General features: G+C 38.9%; 1 protein-coding gene across 1 annotated transcript in view; it reads right to left on the reverse strand.

Moving 5' to 3' along the window:
* Window positions 1-5,934: 5,934 nt before the first annotated feature.
* GYPC (glycophorin C (Gerbich blood group)) overlaps window positions 5,935-13,828 on the reverse strand; it is a 35,554-nt gene continuing 27,660 nt past the window's right edge. Inside the window, exon 3 of the mRNA XM_030018795.2 lies at window positions 5,935-11,822. Coding sequence (XP_029874655.1) covers window positions 11,626-11,822 — 197 coding nt within the window. The 3' untranslated portion in view covers window positions 5,935-11,625. The remainder of the gene's footprint in view (window positions 11,823-13,828) is intronic.

The following is a 13,828-nucleotide window of genomic DNA, read 5'->3' on the forward strand; positions in this document are numbered from 1 at the left end:
TTTTACAGCATCTGATCCAGCTGCTGCTGCGAGTTATGGACTCTGCCCAGCATCTGTAGCCTCTTTCAACCATTGTTAAAGTTATTGCAAAGTCCATTTTTGCTGGTTAAATCAGAGGTGATAAGACCCTCTGGAAAGCATTTTGTCTGTAGCTCATGGCCCTCACAAACTGGCGGCAGATGTTGATCTGGAGGTTATTGAGGTTGCATGCAGATCTGAGAGACGTGACAGAGCAGAGCTCCTTGTCTTAACAGTGGGATGAAGCAGCTGTTCTGAAACAGAGCCACAGCCCCAAAAAGCTGCACAAGTCTGGGGTGGCCGGAGCAACTCTAGATGCTTCTCCTCTTTATGAAGCTAAGTGAGGCATTTGCTTGTATCTCAATGAAGTGATCCATCCAAAATTAGGACATACACACCTGGGGATACAAATCATTTCCCTGATCTCGTTCCCACTGGCGTTAATGAGTACAGTGGCACAAAGCTTAACTTTCCCTATACAGGCTTAGCAAAAGACCTTAAGAAATATGATTTGTATTGCTATCTTGTCCTGTTAGCTGGAATATGAAATTCTGTGGTTTGCAAGGCTGTTTCAGTGAGGTGTGGTGCAGCCAGGATATGTCATTCAGAGTAAACATGTGAGATGTATTGCTGTTTCACTCAACATCAACAAGAACCTAGAAAACACAGGTAGAAACATACAGGCAGAGACTGGCCATCTCCCAAGTTATGGAGATCTTTTTATTTCCGCTTTTTTACATTCAGGTGTTGCCTGTAGGTAGAAATATTATTTGGATTAGACTAGTTTAGCAGCCACTGACATGACAACGAAATGGGCATGTAAATGTTCTGCATTGCAGCAGCTGTGTATACCCTTCTGGAGCAGAAGGCTATGTACCTTTGGAGTGATTATTTTATTTTACTCCTATCAGGAATTTCACCAGCTAAGCTATACTGCTGTTAAATGTGCCCCCCCCCCCCCTTCCCCGGTCCTGCCCTGCCCTGCCCTTAATTAAAGTCCCAGGGCAAATCAAGGCACACTTAGAGGCCTTGCTCATAGGACTAATGGAGTCCCTTATTCCTGTTTTCCCAGTTCATTTCTGTTGCCTTTTTGTCTGGGAATGCCAACTTGGCCGAGTCACCCTGGATAGCTCACTTCATAGACTTCTCGGTCTGGCTGCTTGCTTTTGTCCTTCATTTCTTTACAGATTTCCCCCTTTCCAGTGTCCTTAACTAGAAGGAAGTGGGAAACCACCACAAGCCCAATTTGCTTGCAAGTTGGTCGATCTTATGGCCACAAGTGTTTACCAGCTGATACCTTAGAAAGTTGTTCGCCTTGGCAAGGAGCCTTATCTCTTGAGCTCTGCAGTAGTGACAATGCATATCAACTGCTTTTAACTAATAGTGGATTTTTCATACGGGAAATACTTTTAATAGGAGTGCTGGTTCCTTGTTACTCCAAAAACCACTAGAAAAATAAGCCAACACTTAACTATTTAATCGTTAATTTGCTGCAAATGGATATTTCAAATACTCATTCTTTTCTTTATAATTCTCAGGAAATGTATAATTTTTATTCTGCCAGGTTTTGCTAAGCAAATAAACTGTAATGGGCAAATGTAACTGGTCTTTTGGGGAAGTAATTTTTCTGCTCCTTAACTCATAGAAGGCTTGTGGTGCCCCTATATTGTCTATAAGATATTGTACAGCTAAAGAAAGACTCCTAAAAAATTATTTTCTATCCACAATGGGACAAAATATTCATGCCAATTTGTTGTTGGGGCAGAGAGAACTAAAATGTGTGTTAATTGAAAAGGGATACTCTCTGAGTATATATCATGATCTAGCGGATAGGGACGTGCAGGAAGTAATTTGTATTTTTTATAAGCTATCCCACTGCATGCTTATACCAATACACCTCTTGTTTATTAAGTTTCCTGACCAACTAAGGATGTGAGAGAGGCACCAGTCTCAGCTGGAAGCTTTTAGTTGCTTAGCTAAATCTGTAGAAGCTTCTGCTTTTAGCTGTAACAGTCACAGTTTCAGTTCTCTTTATGACCAATGGCTTTTAAGGTACTAGCATGTATAACTGCAGAAGTCTTCACCTTTGTGGAGAACAGTAGAGCACCAAACTTGTTATTGATAGGAATCATTGAGCTTTCCCTGAGATACAGGAGATTTTTGGTTTACTTGCAGAATCCAAAGGGTTTTCTGGTTTTCTTCAAAACCAACTTTAGTTAGGAAAGCCAAAGTCAGCTTTGACTGTGCCAACTGAAATGAAATGAACATCCCACAAACTGACTACTAGCAACAGAATATACCATGACCCAACTGCATCCTTGTGCAACCTTGCACTGATACATGATGCTGTAATTTTCTCAGGCTTTCTGGAAGAATATTGGCTGAGAGTTTAGAGAATATTGGCTGAGAATTACAACTGAACAAATGTAGTCTTAAACTTGTACTCACAGCAACAAGGTGGAGCAGACAATGTTGGAAGTTTGTTAACAAGTAAAAAACAAGGATATGTTCTCGCAGATAGTCTGGATAGTGACTACAGAGATACATGTTAAATATACAATTTTAAGAAACTGTATAGCATTTTCTCAGGGGTTTAATTTTCTATAATAATACCAATAAAACAAAACAGAGCCCTTGGAAGGTGTGAACTCCTGCCTGGACTCAGAGCTAGGCAGTGAATGATTATATATATTTTCCCAGCTCCGCCTTAACCCCATGCACATGGAGAGAGAGAGGGCAAGACCTGGGAAGACACTGCATAAGAAAAATGTTTATTAGATAAAATGACAGAAACACATTCCATGAATGTTACTGCAGAGGGAAGACGAAACAAAAGTATTACTTTGCCTTTGTGCAATGTTGACAAATTTTACAATACAGCATGCTGGAAAATAAATAGTTTTAGTGAATAATGACCTCTTATTCGTCTGTTTGATTAAAAATGCTTTTTCCTCAGACTGATTATTTATTTACTTTTTATTGCAGAGAGGAGACAATTATGAGGAGTTAAGAGGTGAATTTTTTTCAAAAACAATTCAACTTTGGCCAACAAATTGATTTATAGAAAAGGTATTGTTTGGTCCATGTCAGAACAATATTCTGGTAATGCTTTCTTTTAAATCTTCAGTGTCCCCCTGCTTTGGGTAGGGAGGCTGGCCTTTGTGAATGTGACCTGCACTTGCAACTATGCCATTACTTTCCTTACAAAAATGCCTTGCCGAATGGGATTTGACAAAACTGGCTTGTCAAGTTATAAGGTTTTTTGTACTGGGGGAAAACCCCCACCACCAAACAAAAAACAATCCCCTCCCTCCCCTGAAGATTGGATCTATGAAAAGGCCAGCCAAAATCTAGTAAGAAACTTCCTGATCCTACAGCAGGAGAGGACAAAAACTGGACTGGAGGGCTGGGGCAAAATGAAAAAATTGGGACAGGCTTTCTAAGTCCATGTAACTTATACCTCCAAGTGGGACAGTGAGTAAACTGACTTGGTAAGTCAGATAAGGTTTAAAGTAATCTGATCCTGAACTATTTGCTCTTCTCCTTGGGCCTGTAATTCATTTTCCTTTGCAGTCAGTGAAGCTGCAGAGACGAGAGATCTGGTTAAACTTAAACACAGCTGCCAGATGTTTTTTGAGGGGAAGAAGGGGAAAGAGGTATTGAATGCAAAGACTAAGAAAAATAATTCTTTGGGGCTGGGCACAAGTGCCTATGACTAATTCTTGTGGCTTAACTTTTGGCAAGTGTTCAGCACCTTGCTGTTCAGAGGAATCAGCTTGTTCCTGATTCTGTGCTGTGCCGTTCATTTTTCATTCTGCTTTCTTACGTCCCAGTGTCAGAAGCATCACTCATGTCATTCAAGAAGAAAGACTGACAGAGTCCTGAGCTCCCTTCATGGAACAATAGTCTTTATCCCTTTACCAGAAAACTGAGAGATGTAATAATCTCTCTGATTCTTCAACTTCTGTTCTGGTAGGTAAATTGTGCTGCTGCTGAACAGAAGGGAATGGAGATATTTCAGCTCTATAGTAGAATTTCTGAACACAAGGCTGTATTTATGCATAACATTACAGGAATATTAGAAAAGGTATGGAGAGCCCTGAGGGTCACACATGCATTTGTGAAAGAAAAATTTATGAATGAAGAGGAAAGCAGAAATTGACAGTAAAGAACAGCAGAAAATGTAATTTAATTGAAATACAATATAAAATCTTATTTGAGTTAAATATGACTTACAGCAGGCTTTATTAAAATGCTATTGATCACTCCATTAGGTGTTAGAATGAATAAAGATGATTGTTCCCAGTAACCAAGAATGTGGTGTTGAGTTGCATTTTATCAGCATATCCATATGTCACACTGAGAAGGGATTTCAAGTGAATCTGCTAGCAATCCCTCAGGGAGATTAAATATTTTCTTTCCAAGATACTGGAAACAGAATGACCACTCAGATCTTCCTGGTCATTAACCAAACATCAGAAATTGGGGAACCTCTCTATGTGTAGCCCTAGCAAGACTGGCTGCAAAAGGTTTAGGTGTTACACCTTTCTTTTTTTTTAAGCTGAAATAGAAATGTTAATCAAAATCCTTGCTGGGAAGCAGGTTCATTACTGCAAGGTCTGGACGATTTTCTTTCTCGGTGTAGTCAAAACATCCTGTACTGAGGCTTTAAGTTCAGCACCAATGATAGAAGAGGTGTGAAGCAAATCTTATGTATGTGTAAGATGTTGCTATGTGATGGCACATATTGCTGAAAACTCTTATTTTCACGTACTTCCCTTTATTTGGTATTTTTTCCTTTACTCAGCTCTTTGTTTCTGCTGTAAGCTTGTCAACTACTGATCATCTGTAAAGGATGAATTTGGTCCCAATACACTTTCAGTATTTCTCGGCAAACAGCCTATGGCCAATCTCCATGGAATTACATGCCACGCAGTGCCACTGGTAACAGTAAAAGCCATCACAGATTTGGGCTGCTGAAGCACCTCCAGTAACACTGAATCCCATTGTCAGATGTGGTATGAAGTCAAGGTCAAACTTCCATAATGTGCTGGCTAATAGTGGAGGATCCAGTGTGTAGTATTCAGTAGTTTTACCTCTTTGCTTGTCATGCCGACAAGAACATTGCTTATGAAACTTTTGGCTATTGCTGGCCTCCAAACAGCCCTACGAGTCAAAGTCCTATGGCACATGAAAGGCCTGTTGGAAGAGCTGTTCCTACCACAGCTTCTCCACTTCTGGATATTAAAACTTAGATGATCCACTGTCCTTCTGGCACCCTCCAGGTTTTCACCATTTTGAGGCATCATTTTGACACAATAACAAATCGCTTAAAGTCTTACTGTTTTTTTTTTTTTTTTTCCCAATGACAGCAATGATCTTTGAAAAAAGGGGTGGCAGTGGCAAGATTACAATACATATTATACTAGGCATAACATCTGAATATTCTTTAACTAGGGATATATTAAGATAAAAGAGAAATTGTATGGAAAGCAAGAAGAACAAAGTGGAAGTATTCACATTTGGTAGCAGTTGGGTGGAAGCAGGCCATCGATCAGTAAATTCCCTTTAGATGTTTATAAGGCTGCCTAGAATTTTTAAGAATACCGTGCCTTAGATAATAGACCAGTGTAGAGGTCCACACTGGCATCCACAGGGTAATGTTCCTTCAGAGAGAATTATTGTTTGATTTCTTATTTGAAGTTTGACTCCTTCTTAGATCTATCAAAAGCTTCTCTTGCATTTTTTAATGCAAACACCAGCAGTATATCTTTTAGGGTTTGCATGCTCTATTAAGAAAAATTCTAGCCTACTATTCCTTTTTGATCTACATTCTTATGAAAACAACATAATTGGCAATTCTAAAAGTTCATGGTATTTTAAAAGAGGACAAAAATATGAGAACAGTCTTTTAAATGCTGAAAATGACAACTTTAATTATAAAGTTACTTGTTTCTTCATATTTTAGCTTCCCCCCAATTCAAAATATAGTAGACTTACACCAGCAGTGTATTAATAGCTTTGGTAAATACAAACATTATACTCAGCTTTTACATACAATCAGCAGTAAGCTCTGAATGCTCTGTATTCTTTATTCTTCAATTCAAATAGACTTTAATACAATGTATCAGATACTCTCCATCATACATACAGCTTGAAAAAACAGAAAAATGGTGTGAAGGCAAAAGGTTATGCTGAAAGATCAGCACTTATAAAGATTTCTACTTTAATTCAGTGTGTATCTTTCTGACATGGGTGGGAATACGATTTTTTGCAGGAAGGATAAATATAGTCAGTGAAATTCTTCTCCCGCTGAATTGAGTGGGATTTTATCCCAACCACACAGGGAACAGTTGTGTAGAGCAAGGATTCCTTATTTCCAGACACTGACAATATTACCATCTTGAACTAGAGGAGGACCTCTACTACTATAAACATTTCACTTCTTTGTAATATGGTTGGAATTTTTACTCACCATTTATGTTTTTCTTTGATATCTTTAGCTTCCTTTATTAACTACCTGAATTTCCAGACATCAGATGTGTGTTCATCGCTTCTTCAGAGGTTCTTTAGTTTTCTGTCTTGTATGAACTGCTGCTGTGAAGCTTCTGCATTTTCTAAACATACAAAGCTTTCTTATGTGAAGAGCTGAGAGATTTTAGAAAATGCAATAAACAGCTCTTAATGCATTTAACATGAGTACTCTTTTGGTGTGTATTTACCAGCATTTTTTGATTGGACTTGCACATGCAAGGAATTCAAACACCTCATATAATTCAAAGAAATTTGTTGTCAGCAGTTACCTTCAGCAAATACACTTTGATATCTCCAAGCAGCAATATCTATTTTGTTTGATGAAAAACTGCTCTCCATCTCTATTGGCATCTAATTACCTTTTCCTACTCTGTATCTTTTTACTGATTTACATCTTTTCTCAGCATTTCCTGTATTCTGTGAGGAACCCTCGCAGGCTGTAGCGAGTGGTGCTATCCTACTTATCCCGCAGCTATAAATGTTTCAGCACCTTGTCTGCTGTCCTTGCTGAAAGGGAACAGTCCTTTTTATTTTCCTGTCCTGGTGTTCCCCCAATGATCCCTAGACTTGATTTAAGAGGAAAATTGGTGCTGATGTTCTGAGGGATCCTATCATACTATTTTTAGTAGTCCCCCAAAGTGATTTGGTCCTGTTGTTCTAAACAGAAAAAAAAAATGTATGTATAGTTACCTTGACTAGTGGCTGATGAAATCCTCCCCAGGACTGCATTAATGTGCAATGGCACACTAGACCTAAGGAAAACCTGGAATGATAGAGGCCAAGCCCCAGACAAAAATGGGTACCAGGTCCAGTAATGGGTGGCCAGATACACATTTGGGACTGACTGCTTTTGGACAGAATTACTCTGCTGAGCTGGGATACTGCTACAGGGGCTGACACTGGCAAGCAGTCATTTTTGTGCAGGGGAGGACTGTACAGGTATGCTCCAAAAATTAGAAGAAAGTGAGTTCCAGGTATTAGGGCAGAATGATAGAATATTGAATCTTTGAAGACTACTTTCAAAGCTTGACAGCAAGAGATGGTTTAAAAGGAGATTCATTTCCCTTTGCAAACAATGATTTTTTTCAGTGAGAGAATTTGAAAGCTCCATGGACCCACTCTTAAAGCTCACTGATGTCATCAGAAATATTGTGTTTAAATCTTGTCATTTCCATATATCTTTAAAAAATGTCTTGTGTTCCTACAAGATCATATTTATCTTCTCTCTTCCAACTCCAGCAAATATTGGTCATTTTGATGCACGACTTTCTTGTACATCATTGAAAAATTACTTATATTTCCAAACGTGGACCTGTGGCTTTCTATGCAACAGGCTTTCACAGGGCATTAAGGCATCAGGACAAAACCAAATTGCTTGAGGGATCATCATACTGTTCCCTTGTTTAGTGAACACTGGAGATCTATAGCACTAAATTTAACTAACTACAGATTTTGCAGTGCTATTTTTAGACCTGTTTTCTGTGAAAATGTGGCATAGGTGAAGACTTTGTAAATCAGGCTCAGGTCAGGTTTGTCAAGTTTGATCAAATTTGACACAAGATTGCCAATCCAAAGCTAAAACTTTTTTGAAAATTGGTTCTTGGCTGGCAGAGAGGGACAGAGTTTCTTCATCGATAAAAGTAGATAAATAAACACATAAGTAAACGGCCAATCCTTTGCCATAGGGAAGGCAGTAGGGATCCAGATGGGAGCCTGGCGGACTGCAAGCAAGAATGGCAGTCATGGCTGGGGAGATGGAGCACCAGAGAGCTGCAGGACAACAGGCCACAGCAGTGGAGGCATCTGAGATAAAAGTATGTGGGGGAAAAAGAAACTGTTTCCTTAATTCTCCTATTCAGGAATTAAGCAAATTGTAAAAATCAATTAATCATCAGTGATGAAAAGCTATGGCTGCCAACTGAGATGTCTCAGCATTGTACATAATGCTTGTTTTAGCACAGCATGCTGCTTGAAGAAAGATGTTTTGCTAATTAGTCCTAAAAGTTATAGGAAGTTTGTAATGCATTCTTTTTTCAACTAAATTGAATGCCTCAAGACAGTAGAGTTATTGTATGAGTAAAAAAATAGCAGGATGAGGCCATTAGAGTCTGCCAGTCATCAGATGTCATGAGCGTTCTTCATTACAAAGCAAAATTTGTCCTGAAAAAACCAAATAAATAGAAAATCTCCACAAACCACCTCTTCTATCTGTTCAGTGTGCTTGAGTAATTTCTAAATACTGAAAGCCCTGGAACCCCAAACAATACTGTAAAAAAAATAAACTAACTGAAACCATAGCTCTTGCCAGATTCACTGCTCTGCAAATATTCAAAAAGTGGCTCATTACTGATAAGGAAGCTGTTGTTGTACTCTTGGACTGTTTGTCAACCTAGGTGAATAGGGAAAATGGGATAAAGAGATTTAATTAAGTGCCTAAGAAGGGATATAGTCAAAGACCAGTAGTTGCATTCAGTTCAGATTTAGGGGAAGCAATGACACAACGTCTGGTGTTAACGGAACTGGTAAGAATTGGCTGAGCACCACTGAACTCATGTTGTACCACCAGAAAATCTGGCCTCTATAGTTACAATGTGGACAGTTAGTCTGTCTCAGTCCACCTCATAATTAAAAAACTCAAGCACACCCCAAAAGAGACACTAATTCAGGTTCTCCTGTGTATCAGGTATGACACAGTTGTCTAATTATAATAAGTAGGCTCAAGCTGCAAAAACCAGAATTTCAAGACTGTGGAGGGAGGCAGAAATTTATTCCCCATATCCCTCATACCTTCCTCTAAAGTCAGTTTTCTTCAACAGCCAAACTAACATTACATGGTTCTGAGCATATAAAAGGGGACAAAAGACTAGTAGTCCTCTATAGGTCTTGCTAGCCTAGCACTGGAGGAAAGTTTTTTGGTGTTCCCATGCCTTGTGTGGGAGATGAAGCAGAGCTGAAGTCACCCCATTTACCCTCTCCTCAGAGGAAATATTTATATTTTTATTGAACTGGAGGGTTAGGGGTCTTCAGTTTTACAAACTCAGTCTTACAGCTAAGATAAGCGATTTTCTCCAGCACTTGTCCTAGAAAAATAAAACCAGATTCCTTTTTCAAAAGTAGTAAAAAGGTAAAAATAGTAATGTATCTTAGAAGGAAACAGGTGCATAATATCAAAATATTTGAGATCTGCTAGTGCTGGATTTCATGCATTTTATACTGCACTAGCCACAGAATACAATGTGGTTGTGCAATGGTATCTTACAAAAAATATCTTAAGCATTTAGTAAATTTGGCACAATTTTGATATTCTTTGGTTAAAATGCAAACATGCGGGGATTTAAGATTCAAAATCAAAGGTATCAGAATTCTAAGAATAGTTCATAGTCCACCTCCTTCAGGTACTGAGAAAAGACTGAGATTGAGATTGAAAGACAAAAGCAACCCATTTCTTCACTTAGGTCCTCAGAGTCTTTTCTTGTTCAGACCTGTCTTCTCTTACAGCATTTTTGTGGCCAATATCGATAATGAATACTGGAGTCCAGGAGCTTTCCAAGCTTTGGTGCAAAGAAGTGAGCACAAGTGATCAGGAACAATGTCTTGAAAGCATAGTTGCAGATTATTTTATATATATGTACACACATATATAGATCAAAACAAGAGAAAACATACTGAGTTGAGCAGAGCTCATCAGTCTTATTTGTTATTGTGTATTTCTCCCCCTCTATTTTCAGTAGTCCAGGGCACCATCGCAGCTGGGGATGAGCAGGTGCAGAGAACAATTATTGTACTTCTGGAGCTAATTGTAGGCTTCAATTAGGAAGTCAACTTATTGGGGTAAAGAAACTCATTACTGTCAATTCTTAGGTGAGGAATAAGATCTTTTCATGTGACCCACCATGACTAATCTATTTATTTATTTATAATAAAGCATCGATGGTCAGTGTAATTCTCTTATCTAGCGTGATGCAAAGGATATACAGAGGCCATACAGAGGGAGACATCAATACAAGCCAGTGGTATGCAGATGAACAAGCTGCTTTACAGTGGCAGTCTTATAGTTGCATTGGTATAAGGTTTATCAGTATCTGCACCAGAACTGAATTCCTCTCCCTGCAAAAATCCAAAATTCTGCTGGTGGGGGTTCGAGAGAATTTTCCAATGCAAAATAAATAAATAAATACTCAGGCAAAAATATCTTACATGAAAAAATCTAGTTGAGCTCCGTTGTTTCAAAAAGCCTGCTCAAACCAAGATGCTTTACCTTTTAACATGTATCTATTTATGCATGCATGCAGGGAAACTACCAACTAATTGGAATCATATTTGTAAGTCTACTGACTATCATATACTACATTGTAAATTCCAACATTTTGCAGTTCTCAAGCTGCCATGCAGAGGGAGTTAGAAATAAATCCTTCATTCTTACATCTTCCATGTTTTCCAATATTTATTTCTTTGAAGTGTCTTTGATTTTTATATACATAAAATTCAAAAAATTAAAAACAAAATTCCCAATCTAAATCCCCAAACAAACAAACAAAACAAACTCCCCTGCGCCAATAAAATTGCACATTTAAGGGGAGGGGGGAGATATCTGGGCTAGAAAGCTATTTTTGTTCCAGCTACATCAGCTTTATCTAGTTTAATGTTTGTTCTGTGACCATTTGAAATTCAATTTCAGTTAGTTCTGTATCATATCAGCATAGGATGCATCATTAACTCTAAGAGGATGTTTTCCATTGGCATCTGCTATTTTCACCAAATGTCAAGGCTTGACATTTGCTATCTTTATCTGGTTTTGGTGTATCACTCATACTGAGATTTTGTTTCTTCTTATCTGATATTGATTTCAACTGTGACCAGCTGTGTTGCTAATAAAATCAACAGGCAAGTATCTGGCATTTAGTTCTTCACCGGTAGAGGAAAAGAAACAACCCAGTGACAAAAAAAGTAAAGAGATACTTTTCAATTAGGACGCTTGCTTGTATCCTCATATTATCCATCTCTTAGCACTTCTGTTGATGTAGTATTTCTGATTGATTCCCTTCGGGGAGTCTCCATGGAAATCCTTGCGTCTCAAATGAAATATTCCTTTTTGCTCTCATCCACTGCTTCCTGGAGAGCGGGGTCATTTTTCAAAGCGGCATCTGCGCTTTCGGCAAACTCAGTTCCTTTTGCCTCGTTGGTGTGGTAGGTGCCCTTATGCCTGTACATGTACCGGACCATCACCACCAGCAGGCAAATGAGGACAAATACCACTGCAGCTATCACACCTGGAGGAAAGAGACCAGTTAAGTATATTGCCAGTTATGAAATACGAGCAGTATCTCATAGCCAGACATGACAACTTGAATTACTTGATAGAGGAAAGCCCATGTATCATAAGACGTTCACATGTTGCAGTGGGCAGAGTCAGAACAGAGCGTGACACTGCAAAGCACAAGATGGGATATAGATACTGCAAGAATGCAGGTCAAATTCTCACTAGTTTTCTTTCAAATCAATGGCTTGATTTAGTTGAACTCATTGGAGCTAAAAGTTCATTACAAAATGAGGAGAAATAAGAGAACATAAAGGAAAACCAATAGGTTTCTTTCATCCTTCTGGTAACATATACCCCGGGGAGTTTGCAGGCAACCCGACCCTGCCTCCACAAGTGTACTCAATTTAGGAGAAGTACAGGGCACCGGCTATTTCTTGGGAGACATTCAACAAATAGCAGGAGCTGTGTGACTGCAGTACTGCTCTGTATTTGCAAGCTGCCATTTCATGCTGTGCTCTAATTAAGAAAGTCTGATTGTAATGAATGTGGAAGTGACACCTGGGAGGAGGAAGGGATTCTGGGTAGATCTTTCCTGTCTCCTGGACTACGGCTAATTACTAGCAATGTGTTGACTGGACAAAAATTTCCATAGGTGACCCAAACTTACATAGGACTAAATGGTAAATGGAAGCACTCCTAGTGAAGAAAAGTAAATTCAAGTTCCAGGAGTAATCCAAACATTAAAGAAATACACCATAAAAAGCACCAGAACAGGACACTCCTAGAAAAATCTCGTATGTGGAGTGTGAAGGTGCTGTGAGGATGCAATAGGTAGGAATTCATCTGACTCATTGTAGGTATCTACAGTTCAGGAGGCTCTATCTTAGTTACTCCCCTTGGGCTTCCTCTGCTGTCAGTGGATGGTGTGTGTCTGGGGTGACTCTTCTTCTAAAACTGAATTCCTACATTTGGTCAGATGAATTGCTCCCTGGAAATGCCTACTATTCTTTGACAAAGAGGGGTATGAGGACAATATCTCTCTTCTGTCCCCTGCGTTCAAGATATGTGGCAGGAGTGGGTATCTCCAAAGCTTTAGATTTATCAGCATCAGTAAACTGAGTGGGGATACCCTATTGGCATGAAAACAGGGGAATGGACAGAATATTAGCAGGGTAAATAAAAATTACAACTCTGTCTTAAAAAATATGCCTGCAATGTTATTCTGCAGGTTTTATGGTGCCTGGTTCTGGAAAGTGAAGTTACTGCCAGCAGAAATGAAATTGCTTATACAAAGAACTTTAGGTTTACAATAATATCATAGTTGCAGAGGGGGCTTCATCAATTTTTAGGACCTCACTGGTATCCCTTGACACAAGAGGCTTTAATAGGCTTTGGATGTAGCACAATATTAATAAGCCTAAGGGACTAAGTACAAATCAATTTACCTGCTACTTGTTCATAGAAAGCTGAAATTAAAGTTACGGGAGATGGGACCTGAGGGAAATATAGCAGAACCTCACCAATTTGCACTAATGATTGGTATACCCCCTTGTGAATGACTGAAATTAGTGCGTTAGCATGGAAATGAACAAACACAATAAAAATCAAGACAGGGTCTCTCCGTGAACATAGCTTTGCTCATTTATTCTGACAATTGTATTTAGTTTAAATGCATGAGAGCGCTTTAATAGAACACCAGAAAATGCACTGTGGTATATTCTGTAAAAATAAAGGGTCAGCTGGTATGAGCTAGCATGGCTCAAATCAAAGGTGCTATACCAGTTCTGTATTAAATGACAATCTTGGCCCAGTGAATAATGAAGTATATCAGAGGTTGACTTTGCTGCTGGACAGTTAGGTATTTTGTCCTAAAATGAGGAATGGATGGGGGTGGTACTGCTCACTATATGGTTTATGCTCATTATCTCATCTCGTTATCTTGCCAATAGCCCCTCTGGGAGCAGATTTCCCACTGGCCTAATTAACTCTAATTGTGTTGCTCCTGTTGTCTTGTCA

This window comes from Aquila chrysaetos, chromosome 6 (genome assembly GCF_900496995.4).
Source record: "Aquila chrysaetos chrysaetos chromosome 6, bAquChr1.4, whole genome shotgun sequence".
Lineage (NCBI taxonomy): Eukaryota > Metazoa > Chordata > Aves > Accipitriformes > Accipitridae > Aquila > Aquila chrysaetos.